The sequence below is a fragment of the Emydura macquarii genome, unplaced genomic scaffold, assembly GCF_026122565.2.
Source record: "Emydura macquarii macquarii isolate MOO-44397 ecotype Brisbane River unplaced genomic scaffold, CSIRO-AGI_Emac_v2 contig_1644, whole genome shotgun sequence".
Taxonomy (NCBI): Eukaryota; Metazoa; Chordata; order Testudines; family Chelidae; genus Emydura; species Emydura macquarii.
Genome location: NW_027131781.1, coordinates 14,355,491 through 14,369,734, shown reverse-complemented (window position 1 = coordinate 14,369,734; position 14,244 = coordinate 14,355,491). Strand labels below are relative to the sequence as shown.

The 14,244-nt window shown below is 57.2% G+C and overlaps 1 protein-coding gene across 1 annotated transcript; it reads left to right on the top strand.

Annotated features, from left to right (window-relative positions):
* The first annotated feature begins 558 nt into the window (after positions 1 to 558).
* Positions 559 to 14,244, top strand: PLIN1 (perilipin 1). The gene is made up of 8 exons (XM_067556060.1): positions 559 to 603; positions 2,198 to 2,396; positions 3,716 to 3,798; positions 4,355 to 4,619; positions 5,693 to 5,874; positions 8,017 to 8,172; positions 9,484 to 9,729; positions 12,364 to 14,244. Exons 1-8 carry the CDS (start codon positions 559 to 561, stop codon positions 12,766 to 12,768), a joined length of 1,581 nt encoding a protein of 526 aa, XP_067412161.1. The 3' UTR covers positions 12,769 to 14,244.

The window sequence follows — 14,244 nt, the reverse complement described above, 5'->3', positions numbered from 1 at the left end:
GCTTTGCCAGTGCGTCTCAATCCTGACCTGCCGCACCTCTGACTGCTCCTATCCCTCGTTCTGTGCACAGCTCTGCTAATGCCCCTTCGTCCTGGCCTGCAGTCCCCACCCCAACCCTCCACCTTGCACACCTCAATCGTGACTCTCAGCACCTTCTGCTATTCAGTCCCCCCACAGCTCTGCGATGCATGCGAGTCCCGACTCAGAACGGTTACTCCAGTTTTGGGCTCCCCAGCTTTGCTGATGCCTCTGTCTCTTATTTAAGTCCCCGGCTTTCTTTAACTGAGGAGGCTCATTTGGGACTCTTCTTGGAGTCACAAATTCTGCTGCTTAATTGGATCGATGAGTTGCTGTTAAGCAATACCAGGTCTCCCACCAGAGGCATGTGCTCCCTCAACACAGCTCTCTGCCCCTGCCAGTCTAGGATGTAAGAGGTCCTGATGTACCATACAGCTTGAGACTCCAGCAGAGACTGGCACTGAGACCACTTCCAGCATTGTTTTTCCAGGGAGCTCCTTGACTAGGTTCTGAACTTCCCTTTGAAACTGATGTGGCATGATGGCAGCAAACAGAAGCCAGAAAATGCAGAATGGAAGCACGAAGGTGAGTGTGGGGAAGGAGGTGGAGAGGCAAAGACCGCTGTGCATGCGCAATATCAGATGGACCACTGCTAATACTGCCAGTGGAGTATTTGAATCAAATATTATGTTGTATTGTGTTCCGTTGAAAAAATCTGCATCGTCTTTGCAACAGATCTGTAACTATAGCAATATACTGTGCTGGAAGAAAACAAGGATCATCTTCAGCAAGATCTATGTTTTTAAATGCTTTCTCTTAAAAATATCTAAGAAATTCTCAGACAAAATCTTTGATTCAATTAATATTGTAAATATCAGTTAAGATAAACATCATTAGAAAATTGTAGTTATTAAAAACCCCAACTTCCTTGTTGCACCCCCCTAAAAAAAAAAAACAAAAAAAAGTCCAAAAAACTAAAGCCTGAAAATTCAGTAGCTCAGAGTCCAGAAACAACCTTAACTCTGACCCTTTATCTACGTCTGTGATCTGCCAATCCATCAACAATTCCTATGCCCAGTGACTGGCCTTACCCACTCTTCCAGTATGGATCACAATCCTCCTACCATGCTGAGAATTCAGTACCAAACCAGAGCTGTTGGGTTGGCCTCACTGTAGGAGTTATGTGATTGCTTGTCCCAGTTCATACTGGAAATACCATCAACTACCATATTTATTGTATATACAGACCTACAATCATTTCTGAACATATATGGGCACCAACACAAATACAAACTCTCCCCCTCACCTGGAGATCACTGAAAACCCCAACATCTCTTTCCCTGCAACAGGCAGTCCAGAGACAGCACTTGCTTCATAGCTGCCATTTGTCAGGAGTTGATTAACCCAATCTACCCCATTCCTCCTCCTAGATTGAGGTGACTTGGAGCGCCTCTCCAATTTGTAATGTCCAGATGAATGTGCTGCACTGGGTGATGGGGGCTAGGCGTAAATGGGCAGACTGGAGCCAAGGTATTGTTACTTAACTAGGAGTGTCTTGATTTGTAGTGTTTGCTTAGTATGAGCACAATGTTCTAACAATGCTTTCAGTCCAGAGAGCTCTGTCCAGCTGTAGTGGTGTCTGACTGTTGTCTGGGAATTATCATCATCACCCCACTTGGCCACACCGCAGAGCCCTTGCAAACAAGCCCATGGACAGAGGCGCACACAGCCTTCCAATATGCGGTCTGGGAGCTGCATGTAGGAGGGCTCTTCTGCAGAGAGCACTGCCATTAAATGGAGCTGTGCTGTGTCCCACTCACTCTCCCTTCTGTTCTATTCAGGGTCTTATACCTCACCCATCACTATGGTGACAGGATGTGCTAGAGCAGGGTAAGGTCCCCGTGGGTGCATGGAGATGAGGGTTAAATAACTACTTCTCTCTTTCTCCTTCCCCCCCCGCCCATCCTGATAGCTGCAAAGAAACAAAGGATAAGCCCCCGGGCTCCCGCTCACAGCTACGGCAGGAGCTTAGACGCTGACCTAGTTGACAGGAAAGACTTGTGGCCATTGCTGCATAAAGGGTGTCACTGACATTCCTGCTCCTATATGATCAAGTGTTTCCTGCAGGGCTCTCTCTTGCGCCCCATCCCCTAACTTGTCCCCTTCTTGCGGAGCACAGGAGAATGTGCTGCAGAGGGTCTTGCAGCTGCCGGTGGTGAATGCGACCTGTGAAAGCCTTCAGAGGACGTACACTAGCACCAAAGAGGCACACCCGCTCGTGGCATCGGTGTGTGCGGCCTATGAGCGAGGAGTCAAGGGGGCCAGCTCGCTGGCTGTGTGGAGCATGGAGCCTGTGGTGCGCAGACTGGAGCCTCAATGTGAGTCTGGATTCTTCCCAGTCATGGGTGGAGCGGGGCTCAGGGAGCATGTGGGAACCAGGGTCTGTCAGCACACGGGAGCAGCTACGGAGAACCCCCTGCCTGTGAGAAGAAGGCTGCGGCAGAGAGATTCTGGCCAGCAGCCAAAGCACAGGACTGGGAGTTGGGAACGCCTTGTTGTATGCCTAGCCCTGCCACCAACTCGCTCCATGGCTTGGGGCAAATTTCTTAGCTATCCTGCTTGTGTGTGTGCATGTGACTCTGGCTGTCCCTGGGCTGGGTTAGTGGAGGATGAATAGTGCGATACATGTGCTAAATATTTCCCACATAAGCTTAGGTAGGTGGTTGAGCTTCAAGCTTTCGTTGGGCTGGTTTAAGCCATTGGAAACCTGTGTCTATAACACAGCGAAAGCGTTCGAGCTCCTTCTCTCTCTAGGACACATTTGGAACAGCAGGACCCACCCTGCCCCTCAGAGCAGTGTCTTGGCTTGGCAGCCATGGATTTCCTCTGGCAGACCTGCCAGTGCTATTTGCAAAGGCTAACTCTGACTGGCTGCAGTATGCCAGGGCCAGGGAGCAGCAAAGCCCCTGATGCACCCAGCTTCCAGCCGCAGCCCAGCTACTCAGCCAGGCGTCTTTCCCACTACCTCACCCACACCCACCCGCGTGGTGCTAAGCGGGAAACGTGACACAAGCAGGCAGCGGCTGTGGTCTGTTGTGAACCTGGCCACGCCCCTTTGATTGTCCCCTCTGACCCATGTCTGTCCTGCGGAAACCCAGGACACATCAGGTTAGATGTGGAGTGGGAGGGTGCTAATGCAGCTGGTCATGCCCCCCACAGCCAGGGAAGGGGCAGAGGGGGTAGAATCCATCAGCAGTATCTCTAATGCATTGTACCACTATCCAAGCACCTCCAAGTGCTTTACAAACAGTATGAACTCATTCAGCCTGTACGATTCAGGTTCCGGGATGTAGGCAGGCGCCTCATTCAGCCTGTCGGGGAGGAGGGGCTGGGACATTACACTTAAATCTTCTACTGAAGACAGCGCCTCCAGTAGCATTGCACCTCCTGCTCCCCACCGCCCCCAACCTCCGCACTGCTCTAGGGCATTGCGTCTAATACTGACGCAGAGAGCAAGGGTGCCCTCTGCTATGCCGCCTGCACCCCTCCCTGCTGCACAGTGCCAGCTAGCATTGTACTGGGATATCAGGATCTGCTCGGACTCAGGAGAGAGCACCCCGACTGCATCATCCACTCCCCACCATGTAGCACAGAGCCCTCTACCACCATGCTAATATCCAGGCTTTGTCTGGTTCAGTCACAGCTGCCAACGTCCTGGCCTGCAGGGGCTTGGATCACCTGGAGCAGAAGATCCCTGCCCTCCAGTACCCAGTGGAGAAAGTAAGTAACAGACCCAACCCCACTCCCCCATCAGTCTATGGGACCCATCTATTCCTGGGCACCACCCACACTCATGTGGGACCCGTCCATCCCTGGGCGTTGCCCACCCCACATATCTCCTGGAGGAGTGCCCTGTTTTCCTGGGACAGTGGGAGTGTTGGCGTCCTTCTCTGATTCCATGTGGGTGATAACTGGATGGTGATGGGCTCTTCTGAGGTTAATAGGGCAACATGCTAGGAGCCGCTAGTCTCCTGTGGGCCCCCAGAGAGTCATCCACAGCTGGGGGTGGGCTAGGGTCATCCCTAAAGCCACACAGGCCCTGGGGCCATGTCACACCTGCTCAGCTGCACCTGAGAGCGTGTGGCTTTCCGTGCCTCATCCCCTACAGCTTCCTTCAACCCAGCCCCTCTAGGCGCTGATGCTCCTCCCCTATGCGGCTGCTTCTGAGCCATCTCCCCATGCAGCCATAGTTTCCATTGGCCGCTGTACCTTCCCGCAGTGAGACCTGGGTGACTGGAGCATGTTGCAGGACTCTTCTCCATCTCTCCTCCTGCAGATTGCAACTGAACTGAAGGACTCCATCTCCACCCCCATTCAAAGTGCCAGGAGCACCATTGGCAGCTCCATCGCTGGCACCTTAGGTAGGGTCTTGGGGATGACCGCTGAGGGCTATGAGTTGGCCAAGAGCACGGCAAGAAGCACGGCAGAATACACCTGGAGCAGCCGGGTTAGCCACATGGCAGCTGCTGGGGTAGACAGAGCCCTGGGACAGTTAGAGACGCTGGTGGATTTTCTCCTGCCAGAAGAGGCGCATGAACCAGGTAGCCCTGCCTCTTCAATCGTCAAGGGATCGCTTCGGGGGCCGGCGGGGGGCACTGGGTGCTAATGCAGAAGCCTTTCCCCTATGGGGAGACCTGGCCTCAAATCAGATTGACATGAAAATGGCTTCGGTGGCCTTTGCACGGGTCACAGCCCAGTTCAGATTGGCCAGTTCAGTGGGTCTGTCAGCCTCTGCTCAGGAGATGCCCAGCCCAGGCCTGGGGTCATGTGGGGAGGGGCAGGAGCCTGGGCAGGTCTGTGGGAGGGCTGCAGCCCCAGGTGAGCGGAGCTTGCTGCCATTCAGCACTGAGGAACATGGGCAGCTTTTCCAGCCCCTCTCTGCACAATGGCTGCTTCTAGCCAGGCCCAAGGGAGCTGCTTTCGAATGTCTTCCCCGCACGCCTGGCGGACGCCTCCATGGGAACGGCGTGAGGGTGTGTGTGTACTTCTCTCTCACCTCACTCCCTTGGGATATTCCCTGGTGGTGTCCTAGCAATGGGGAGGTGGGGTGGCACTGGGAATACCCTTCTCCCTTCTCCGCCAGTTGTTGTTCCTTCCTCCTTGTTATATCCAAGGACACAGTGATTCTGCCTGTGCGAGGGGCCCCACGTGAGGAGCCCTTCACACCCAGGTGCTATTTGCCTCCTGCAACCAAGCAGCTGGCAGGGAGTCAGCTGCTGAGCTTTCCACAAGGTGGCGCTATCATCCTGGTCAGATGTATCCCACAGGTGGGGCCTGAAAGCAGAGAAAAGGGGGCTGTGGGGAGGTTGGGGCTGCGGGGGAAGCGTGGAGGGTGGAAAAGGGGTTTCTGAAATGAAAGACCAAGGGTGACGGGCAGTACTGAACTGCAAGGGGCTTTGCTGTGCTGCTGGTGTAGCGGGACAGTTCCAGTGCAGAGACCTGTTCCCGGGCACCACTAGAAATCCCAGGGCCACCGACCCCAGAGATCCCAGGAGGGCCGTTCCAAGACGAGTCTCCCATGGAAAGGGGGTGCAGAGCTGGTCGGGTGAATCGCAGGCCGAGTGCGCCGTTCCCACCTCTCCCCATGCCCATTCCCAGTTTGCTCTGCCTTTAGCTCGAGACCCAACAAGGGTACATGGGTCTGAGATGACGCAGCCACAGCCACAGCCTAGCACCTGGGGCAGGATTGGTGCTTTGGCCAGCACCGTCTCCCACCGCGCCTACCAGCAGACCGTCAGAACCATCCAGCGCACTAGAGACAGAGGGCAGGAGCTGGCCACATGGATCCCAGGCTTGGTGAGTGCCCCTGCCCTGCCCAGCACGGCACACGCCTGGGGACCCTGTTTAGCATCTTAGTGCCAGGACTGATCTGCCGTAAAACCTGGGCTGAGGGTTCCTGGGATCTATAAAAAGTCCAGCTCGCTGCTGGATCCCAACCCACACAAACGACAGCCAAGGTTTAATGGAGGACCTAGATGAAATCAGGGCTGTGTGCTCCCTGTGCTGGGTGTTGTAGCAGCAGTTATATTGCCCCATCGCCATCTCTTGAACTGCATTGAAGGATGCTAGCATAGAGACAGGGAAGTAAACATCATCATAATGAATTATACTGTGCCCCTCTGTGGCCCTTCTCACCTTTGCATTTGTCTATTCTGGCCCTGCGGCGCTCTCAGTGCTTTGCACACCCTAATCAGTCAGGCCTCCCAGCAGGGTAGGACAGGGTTTTATCCCCATTTCACAGAGGAGACACTGAGACACAGTTGCCCAGGTCACCAAGGTCACAGCAAGTTCATGTCGGGAACAGAACCCAGGCTTCCTACCACCCAACATCCTATAACTGCTGAGGCCTATCCACCACTTCCCTGTCTAGGAGCTTGGCCAGTATATTTCAGGGCCTTGCTATTGGTGGAGAGCAGGTTACTGGGCATTGCTGTTATGAATGTATTTCTCTCTGCTTGCTCTGTGGCAAGAGCCAAGTGGCTCTTTGGCTTCTGCTTTCCTGCCAGCTGCTCGCTTTCCCTCCAAGGCAGGCAGGATCCTGAGCTCTGGCAGGGACCTGGGCCCCCGTAATCTCTGTGGCATCAGTGCACGCAAGGCCCAACCAAACTAATGGGCTGGATTATTTTTAACTGGCTCTAAATGTAGAATGTTAATTAATGGCCTTGACATAACATCCTTCCCAAAGCAACAGGCCCCAGCGGAAGCACAGATAAAATCAGGAGTAAAAAGTCGCCCTCCCACCCACCGTCTCTCCACTCGGCTCCCTTGGGGCTGGAAACCACCCCCACCCTCCCCAGAACCCCAGAGCCTCCTGCCACTTTTGGGATTTCTTCCCATGTGTGTCTCTTTGTCCCCTGACCTTTGGACAAGCCGTCACACTTACAGCCCTGACCCAGAATGGATTCTGGCAGCCAGCCGTTCCACTTAGCACTCACAAGTGAAGCTGGGCTGGGAGACCTCTAAGGAACATGGAGCTGCTTCAAGGGATGGGGTGTGAGCGACTCGTTAGGACTCTCTTGCCCTCAGTACCCCAGCATTACAGGAGGCTGCTGTGCTGCAGGGAGTGGTGTTCGGGGAGAGAATTGGATGGTACCTAACTCAAGCTCTGGGCCACGGGTGGTGATTAAAGATCTAAAGTCACCTTTGGAAAGAGTTAGGCTTTTGAGCTGTGTGTTCTCGCCAAATTCCATCCAGGGTAATTACGGTACATCTCGACTTGCCAAATCCCCCCGTGGCTTTTAGTGGCTCTGGAATTCTCCTTACCTTCTGTCCCAATCTGTTGTGCCGCTTTCTTGTGGATCAGTTAAACCGTTGCTACTTTGCACCCAGAAGAGGCGGCACATCAGTGGCAGGTGAGCGTTCCCTGTGTGGCCCTCAGCTCCATCACAGGGCGGGGACAGGAGGCTGACAGAGGCAATGTTGGCGTTTTAATGTATTTATTGCTAGGCTTTCCTTTAGCCTTTATCTCCTCACTGTAGTCCCTGAGCCTGCAAAGCATCAATGGGCTTAGCCTCGCAGCCCCATCGGCACTGGGTCAGCAGCGCTGTCCCCCTGGCAGATGGGAACTGAGGGGTGGATTGAGGGTGGCTTGCCCCGCGTGAAGCACTGTGAGGCCCTTGCATGCAAAGGCCCAGTGTCATGCTGTGTGTCAGAGCAGCTGCCCGTCTCTTGATACTGGACTGCAGGCTCTGTCTGGCCACTCAGCTTTGCTGTGGGAATCTGAAGCCCTGGCAAGGGGCAGTGAATGAGCTCCGATCTCTCAACCTTGTGCTGTCCATCCCGCATTGCCACCTGGGCTCGGAAACCAGTGATGAGCACAAGGGATGCAGACGTGACATCCCGAGTGCGGCCTTAGTGCAGCAGCTGCCCCGCTCTGTGGGGGCCCTGTGAGGTGCCATCTGTGAGCAGTGGCTCTCTACTCTCTCTCTTTCTCGGCAGGGTGCTGTGGCCAGGCAGAGCACAGCCAAAGCCCAGCAGGTCTTGTGTGACGTGCAGAATGCAGCAGCTGGATGGCTAAGCCAGGGGAAGAGTAAGGAGCCAGAACAGGGGCAAGAGAAGGAGGAGCTGAAGAAAGAAGAAACCAAAGCAAACGAGGTACAGAGAGGGGCAGAGCGGTGAGCCCACCCGCTCCGATGGGCCCGTGGGGATCCTTTACAAAGCCCCCTGCAGGCAACAGTTGTGGCCCTTAATACGGTCAGGGATCAGGTACAGAGGGGAAGCTGAAGCTCAGGGGGGTGGGAGGGGGAAGGGTGTGATTCTCCCAAACCATAGAGGGAATCGGTAGCAGAGCTGGGTACAGAACCCTGGAGTCCTGGCTCCCAGCACTAACCGCTAGACCACACTGTCACATAAAGTTCTGTTTAGAAGTCACTATGTGCCTATGGGCCATGCTCCCTGTGCCCCTCTGCTCCTTGGTCTTTATTCCCAAGAAACTGGCTCAGTGACCTTGGGTGGCCCCGGCACCCCTGTGCCCTCAAGGGAAGCCCACCCGTTTGTGCCCTCCCAGTTGGAGCCGTGGGGATGGCGTTGCAAGCTGAGGGTTTGGATGTGCTTATGGAGTGGTGGGAAGGGAGTGTCTTTAGCCTCCGTCACTTGGTGGAGGATCGGGAGAGGCCCCTGTCTTGCAGCCACTCTCCATGGAAAGGGAGGTGGCAGATGCAAAGTCTCTGGCCTGGCTGAGCTGTGTTGGGTGCAGTGAAGGGGGGGAGCGGGGGAGGCTGCTCTAGCGTCCAGTTGTAGGCCCTTAGCCCTAGGGGGCAGTTCAGGCTGGTGAGTTGGGGTGCCCTGCCACACCCCTCTGTGCCCACGAGTGCCCCTTGCACTGGGCACTGAGCGGGTGATATAGAGCCGCTACTGAAGCTCTGACACGTGTGGGTGGATTCACCTCTGCGGGGGGGAATCCTTGGAAGGCTAGATCCAGCGGCTTCACAGCTGCTTTGTGCTGCTGGAGCAGGACCGAGGATCTGGCCCGGAGACCAAGCACTGGAGACGGCTGAGTGGAAACTTTCCCTTAGCAGCAGGCCTGCTGGGACAAGGGAAGCTGCAGGTTGGGGGTGAGAGCCCTGCTCCTTTGCCCTCACCTCCGCCACAACCAGGGGAGTTGGACAAACTTCTGCTGGAAATACAGCCTTGAAGGGTCTGAGGGGGATGGGGGGGGGGCAGGCTTGTCTTGTCTCTGGAGGCCTGGGGAGTTGGGCAAGGGAGAGCAGGATAAAGCCCCCAGGGCAAGCCGCTCAGCCCAAGCCAATGGCACTGACTCCAAATCATCCATTCAGTCCTTGGGCTGCTGGGGGCTGGGGCACTCAGAGGGAGGGACCGGGCTGTACGGTAGAGATGGGGCCTGCAGCTCCCCAGCATGGGCTGTGGGTGGCGCTAACCAGAGTGGCTGGGCGTTTCTCCTTGCAGATGGCCGAGGGTGCCAAGACTCCAAGCCTGGTGAGCAGCATGGCTCAGAACCTGCAAACTACCTATCTCGCCACCATCTCCAGCGTGAGGAGGGTCCCCTCTGCTGCCTGGGGGACAGCTGGGGAGCTGCTCCAACTCACTCCCCGCAAGGCAGCTTCCATAGCCAGAGAGACGGTGGGCGTTCTGGGGGATGCCTGGCGCAGCGTTACCGGGAGCATGGTGGAGACCCTTTCCCGCCACATGCTGGTGAGTTTATCCCTTCCTCTGAGAGCTCCCCTCCCTCGGCATGGCAGGAGAGGGGGCTGTGGGAGGGCAGGATGCTCTTAGCCAGGATCAGCCCCTTCTGGGCTGGGGCCTGCATCTTCTCCCTGCTGGGCCTCCTGTCTGGAGTGTAAGGAATCCTACCCAGGGCTAAGAGGTGTGACCCTGCAGCGCCAGCCTGGGGCTGCTTTGGGCCATGCTAGAGTTGGCTCCTTCAGCTCAGAATGTAGCAGTCCATGAGCTGGGGGCTGGGGACACTCCCTGGGCTTGGGGAAGTGATGGCCTCTTGGCTCCCCTTACACAGGCCATGGTGCAGAGGGGGGTGTGCCCTGCCGATGCACCCCAGCCCTGGCCTGCTCACACACAGCCCTGCCAATGCCCCTCAGTCCTGATCTGCAGCCCCCCTGCTAGCCCAGTCCTTTGCCCCCCTCCTCCTGTGAACCCGGTGCTGTGATTCAGGGTCGCTGGAGAGCGTTGTCTGGAGCCCCGAAGCAGGGGCTACTGCCAGTCAGGTGGGAGGCGCACAGCCAAGTGCTCTGTCACACCCCTTGGCTAAAGTGGCCTCTCAGATTGGCTGGCCCAAAAGCCACATACTGCGTGTGGGGTCTGTCCGTCCATTCACTGGACAGACTGATGCAGCCAGACCCCCAGAGTGCGGCTCACGTGGCCTTTCCTAGGAAATCCCAGCTGAGAGAGTCAGGGTCTGTGACCAGAAATTCCTGGGAAGGTGAAAGTTCAGGGCATGACCCTCTCCCCTCCAGCTGATTCCTGCCTCCCTTCCTCCCTCCCTTTGCTTGACCCAGGGCTCTCAGCCCATTAGTCATGTGTCCATGGAGATACAGGCTGCCCCCCTGAACCCACAGGACTCCACTGCCTGCCCCCTGGGGACCTGTCTGGAGTCGAGTTCCGGCTGCAGGCTTTTCTGCTTTGAGGGGCAGGACTGGCCCGGAGCCCCAGCTCTGTGTTGGGTGTGAGGCCTGAGCAGCGTAGAGAATGAGGATCCAGGGCTTTGTGGGGAGAGAAGAGAGGGGACTGGGGATGGAGTAGGGCAGGGCAGATCCTGGCTGGGGATGGAGGAGGGCTGGATCTAGGCCGCTGGCCCTGTCTTTGGGGTGTCATCAGCCTTTACTTGTGCACCTCCCCATCCCTAGGCAGGTTTGACCCTCTGTCTTTGAGCAAATGAGCCAGGGGGGAACCTTTGTCCTCCTTGGATCTCCCCACTGAGGCCAGGGGGCCTTTGGAAAAGCCTTACAGTGAAAATCCCAGCTAAGGGGCCCTAACACCCAGGAGTCCGGCACCCACAAGTCGGCAGAGACAAGTCAGAACCAGGCGTTTCCACCCTGAGAGAACCTAGCTCTGCTCCACAGGCAGCCAAAGTCCCTCTTGCTAATCACTGCATCTCCCAGCCTCTGGCAGCAGCCTGTCCCCTGGCGACTGAGCAGGGCTGGAGGGGAGCAGGTCTGGACCCAGGGAGTCTGGGGCTGAGGAGGGAAGAGGTCTGAGTCCCCTGGAGCCTGAGGGGGAGGGTGGGACAGCTGCAAGTCCCGCGGAGCCTGAGCAAAGTCTGACGGCAGGTCTGGGCCCAGCAGCGCTGCCGAAGCTCCAGACCTGAGTTGGTCCTGAGGGCTGGACTGGGCCCGTTGGCCAGCACACCGCCCGCCTTTCGGCACACGGGCCCAGAACGAGCAGAGTGACCTCTCAGGCTGGGAGCAGTCACTTGTGGGGAGGGGGCAGGGAGGCTGGCTGGCTCCAATCTGAAGCAGGAATGTGTGGGACGAGGGGGGGGAGCTAACCCCACAGGGTCCCCCCACTGAGCAGAGAATGAGTTTGGTGTGGCTGGTCCTGCCGCCCCGTCTCCCACTGCAGGGAAATCAGGGAGGATGCTGAAGGCCAGGGAGGGCGTCTGCGGGGGCCATGCTTTGCAGTCTTGGCATTCCTTACCCCCCAGAGCCACTGCGCCAGCTCCCCAACCCCCTCCCATCCCTTTTGTTTGTGCCGAGTTGGGCTGAACTCGGTGAGTGAGAGCTGCAGTGAAGCCTCCCTGTCCCTGCCCAGTGCGCGGGGATTTAGCTAAAGGGATTTATTCCCCCTGGGCAGCATGGTCCAGATGGAGGCCTCTTTGGGCTGAGGCTCATCCCCCCCCCACTGCACCCACCGAGGAGATGGGAGGCTGGTCGCAGGGCAGGTCTGGAGCAGGGCTGTGGGGCAGGTTTCCTCCCCCTTTCTGGGATGGAATGGGGGGTTCAGCCGAATGCCAATGAGGAAGGAGGGCAGGGGATGGCGGGCCAGACGTGTCCTTCCTCTGTTTATTTCTGTAGCACCTTCCGCCACGTGCTGCGCCAGGGAAATGCAGCCACCTCTGGGGTGGGGACAGTGTGGCAGTGGATTCTGGCCAAAGACTGGGGCAAACCCCAACTCTTATGGTGAATGTCGGAGGGGTGGGCTTGAGTTACAGAGCAGAGTAGACAGGAGCTAAGTGCGGTTTCTTCAGTACTCAGATGTCCCTTTGGCAGCTATTGGCCCCAGCTTGGGGCCAGGGGAGGCAGTAGCCAGCTGGCAGTGCATCTGCCCATCGCCATAGGCCGGCGGGGGGTTAACACATGTTCTCTCACTGTTCAGCTGCCCAGGTTGGTGGCGAAGAAAGAGGAGACAGCGCGTGAGAATGAGCCCCCTGCTGAGCCATGCCGAAGTCAGGAGGGCACCAGGCCTGTGACTTCCCCGTCCCTGGAGACATCCCAGCTGCGAGGAGACTGGCGAACCAGCCGAGGCCACCATCCCCTCTCCTTCCTGGGGCTGGAGGATCCCGTCTTCCTGCAGCCGAGCTCCTTCCAGCCCCAGGCTCTGCAGCGGGGCCTCGCCTTCGAGTCCGACTACCCTGTGTCCCGCAAATCCGCCTTCTCCCCCTACAGGGAGGTGCCCAGCAGCAGGAGGATGAGCAAAAGTTCCTACCGCTACAGCCCAGAGCCTGTGTACATCAGGGCTCACTACAACAACCTCCACGGCACGGCCTTCAAAAAGGACTGAGGGGGGGTGATGGGGCCTGAGCTCGCCCAGGTCCTGCTTCGCACGTGCCAGCCTGCGCCTGCTGCCCTTAGCGCCTTTGCGAGCATCGTGACATTGGTATCCGTGTTAGGCCCCTAAGGGGCTAATCTCAAAGCAGTGCTCCCTCTGCCCAGCTCCGGCCCGGACACGAGTAACGCAGGCCTCGTCTGACTGCTATATTTGAGGGGCTGGAGCGCACAAGCTCCCCTGGCTCTCTCCTCCCGCCTGGGGTGGTACCTGGGCTGCTAGTGCTGGGGGGTGGGGGTGAAGGCCCTGCTTAACAGGGGAGTCCCAGCTGCTGCTGCTGCTGCCACCGAGGGGACACCGCGCTCCCACTTCCACCGCCCCCCCCCCCCCCCCAATCTCCTATCTTCTTCATCCCAGCCTTCCTCTGTCGGGTGTTGGTAGAACTCTGCCCATGGGGGTAAAATGAGGGCAGGGTTGCAGTTGTGACAGTGACCATCCCTCCGCAGTGACCCACGCAGAGAAATAAGTGGGGCTGGGCCCTTTTGGCTGCTTTCTGAAGAGGTCAGAGAGGGCCCTAAATCCCTAATTCTGCTGGTGTTTTACAGTAGCCAGGTAAGGAATGGCAGGGTTGGTCTGTGCTGGTTTTACCAGAGGAGCCACTGGGGCTTTCGCATACATTCTAGGAGCCTTCTCAGCTCTTAGTGGAAGGGACAAAGTCCTGGATCCTTAGCAAAGATTGCCTTTCTCCCCTGAGTTCATTGATCCTGGAAGTTATATAGATTGTAGTACGTCGGGATGAGTTGCTTTTATCCCCCGAACTGCCTTGTGGGGTAAATGCAATAAATAGGCCATAGTGGGGTGGGGACCATTTCTGGCTCCCTCATGCCTGTGATGGGCCGAATGGCAGCGACAGGGTAAGAGGCAGTTTCTGAGTGGGAATCTGAGGACTGGAAGCAGGAACCTGAAGGAAGAAGCAGACTCTGACCTGAGTGAGCAGAGAGGAGATGAGAAGGAGGGGAAAGAGGGTGCAGAGAAGAGGTGAGGGAAGGGAGAAGAGGAAACAGCAGGAGCTGGGCAGCCATGTTCCCTGTGGCTGGGCCTTGCTCAGTCAGCAGGGGTTATCAGGCATGTATCCTCTGTGGGCAGCAGCTGTGGTGGGAGCCTGTCTTTGCACGGTAGGGCCATCAGATTGCAGCTTTATACATAGCTGAGAGGGGAAGCGTGGTTTCCCATCATCATTCCTTCCCCCCTCCCACCCACCTAACCCCCTACAAGCCAACCCTGCCTCTGGCCTAATCTTCCAAGGCACGTGAGACCCAGGGGCAGAACTCCCTGCTGGGGGGCAGGATCCACCTGTGGGAGCTCCCCAGAGGCAAGGCCGTCTCCTTGCCCCTCCATGCGATTGGTGGTAGGGCCTCGTGGAGTCAGTCAGTAGCAAGGCGGGTGCTATACAGTGCATGGCATTGGGGAGCTCTGGGAGCCCCTTTCTCC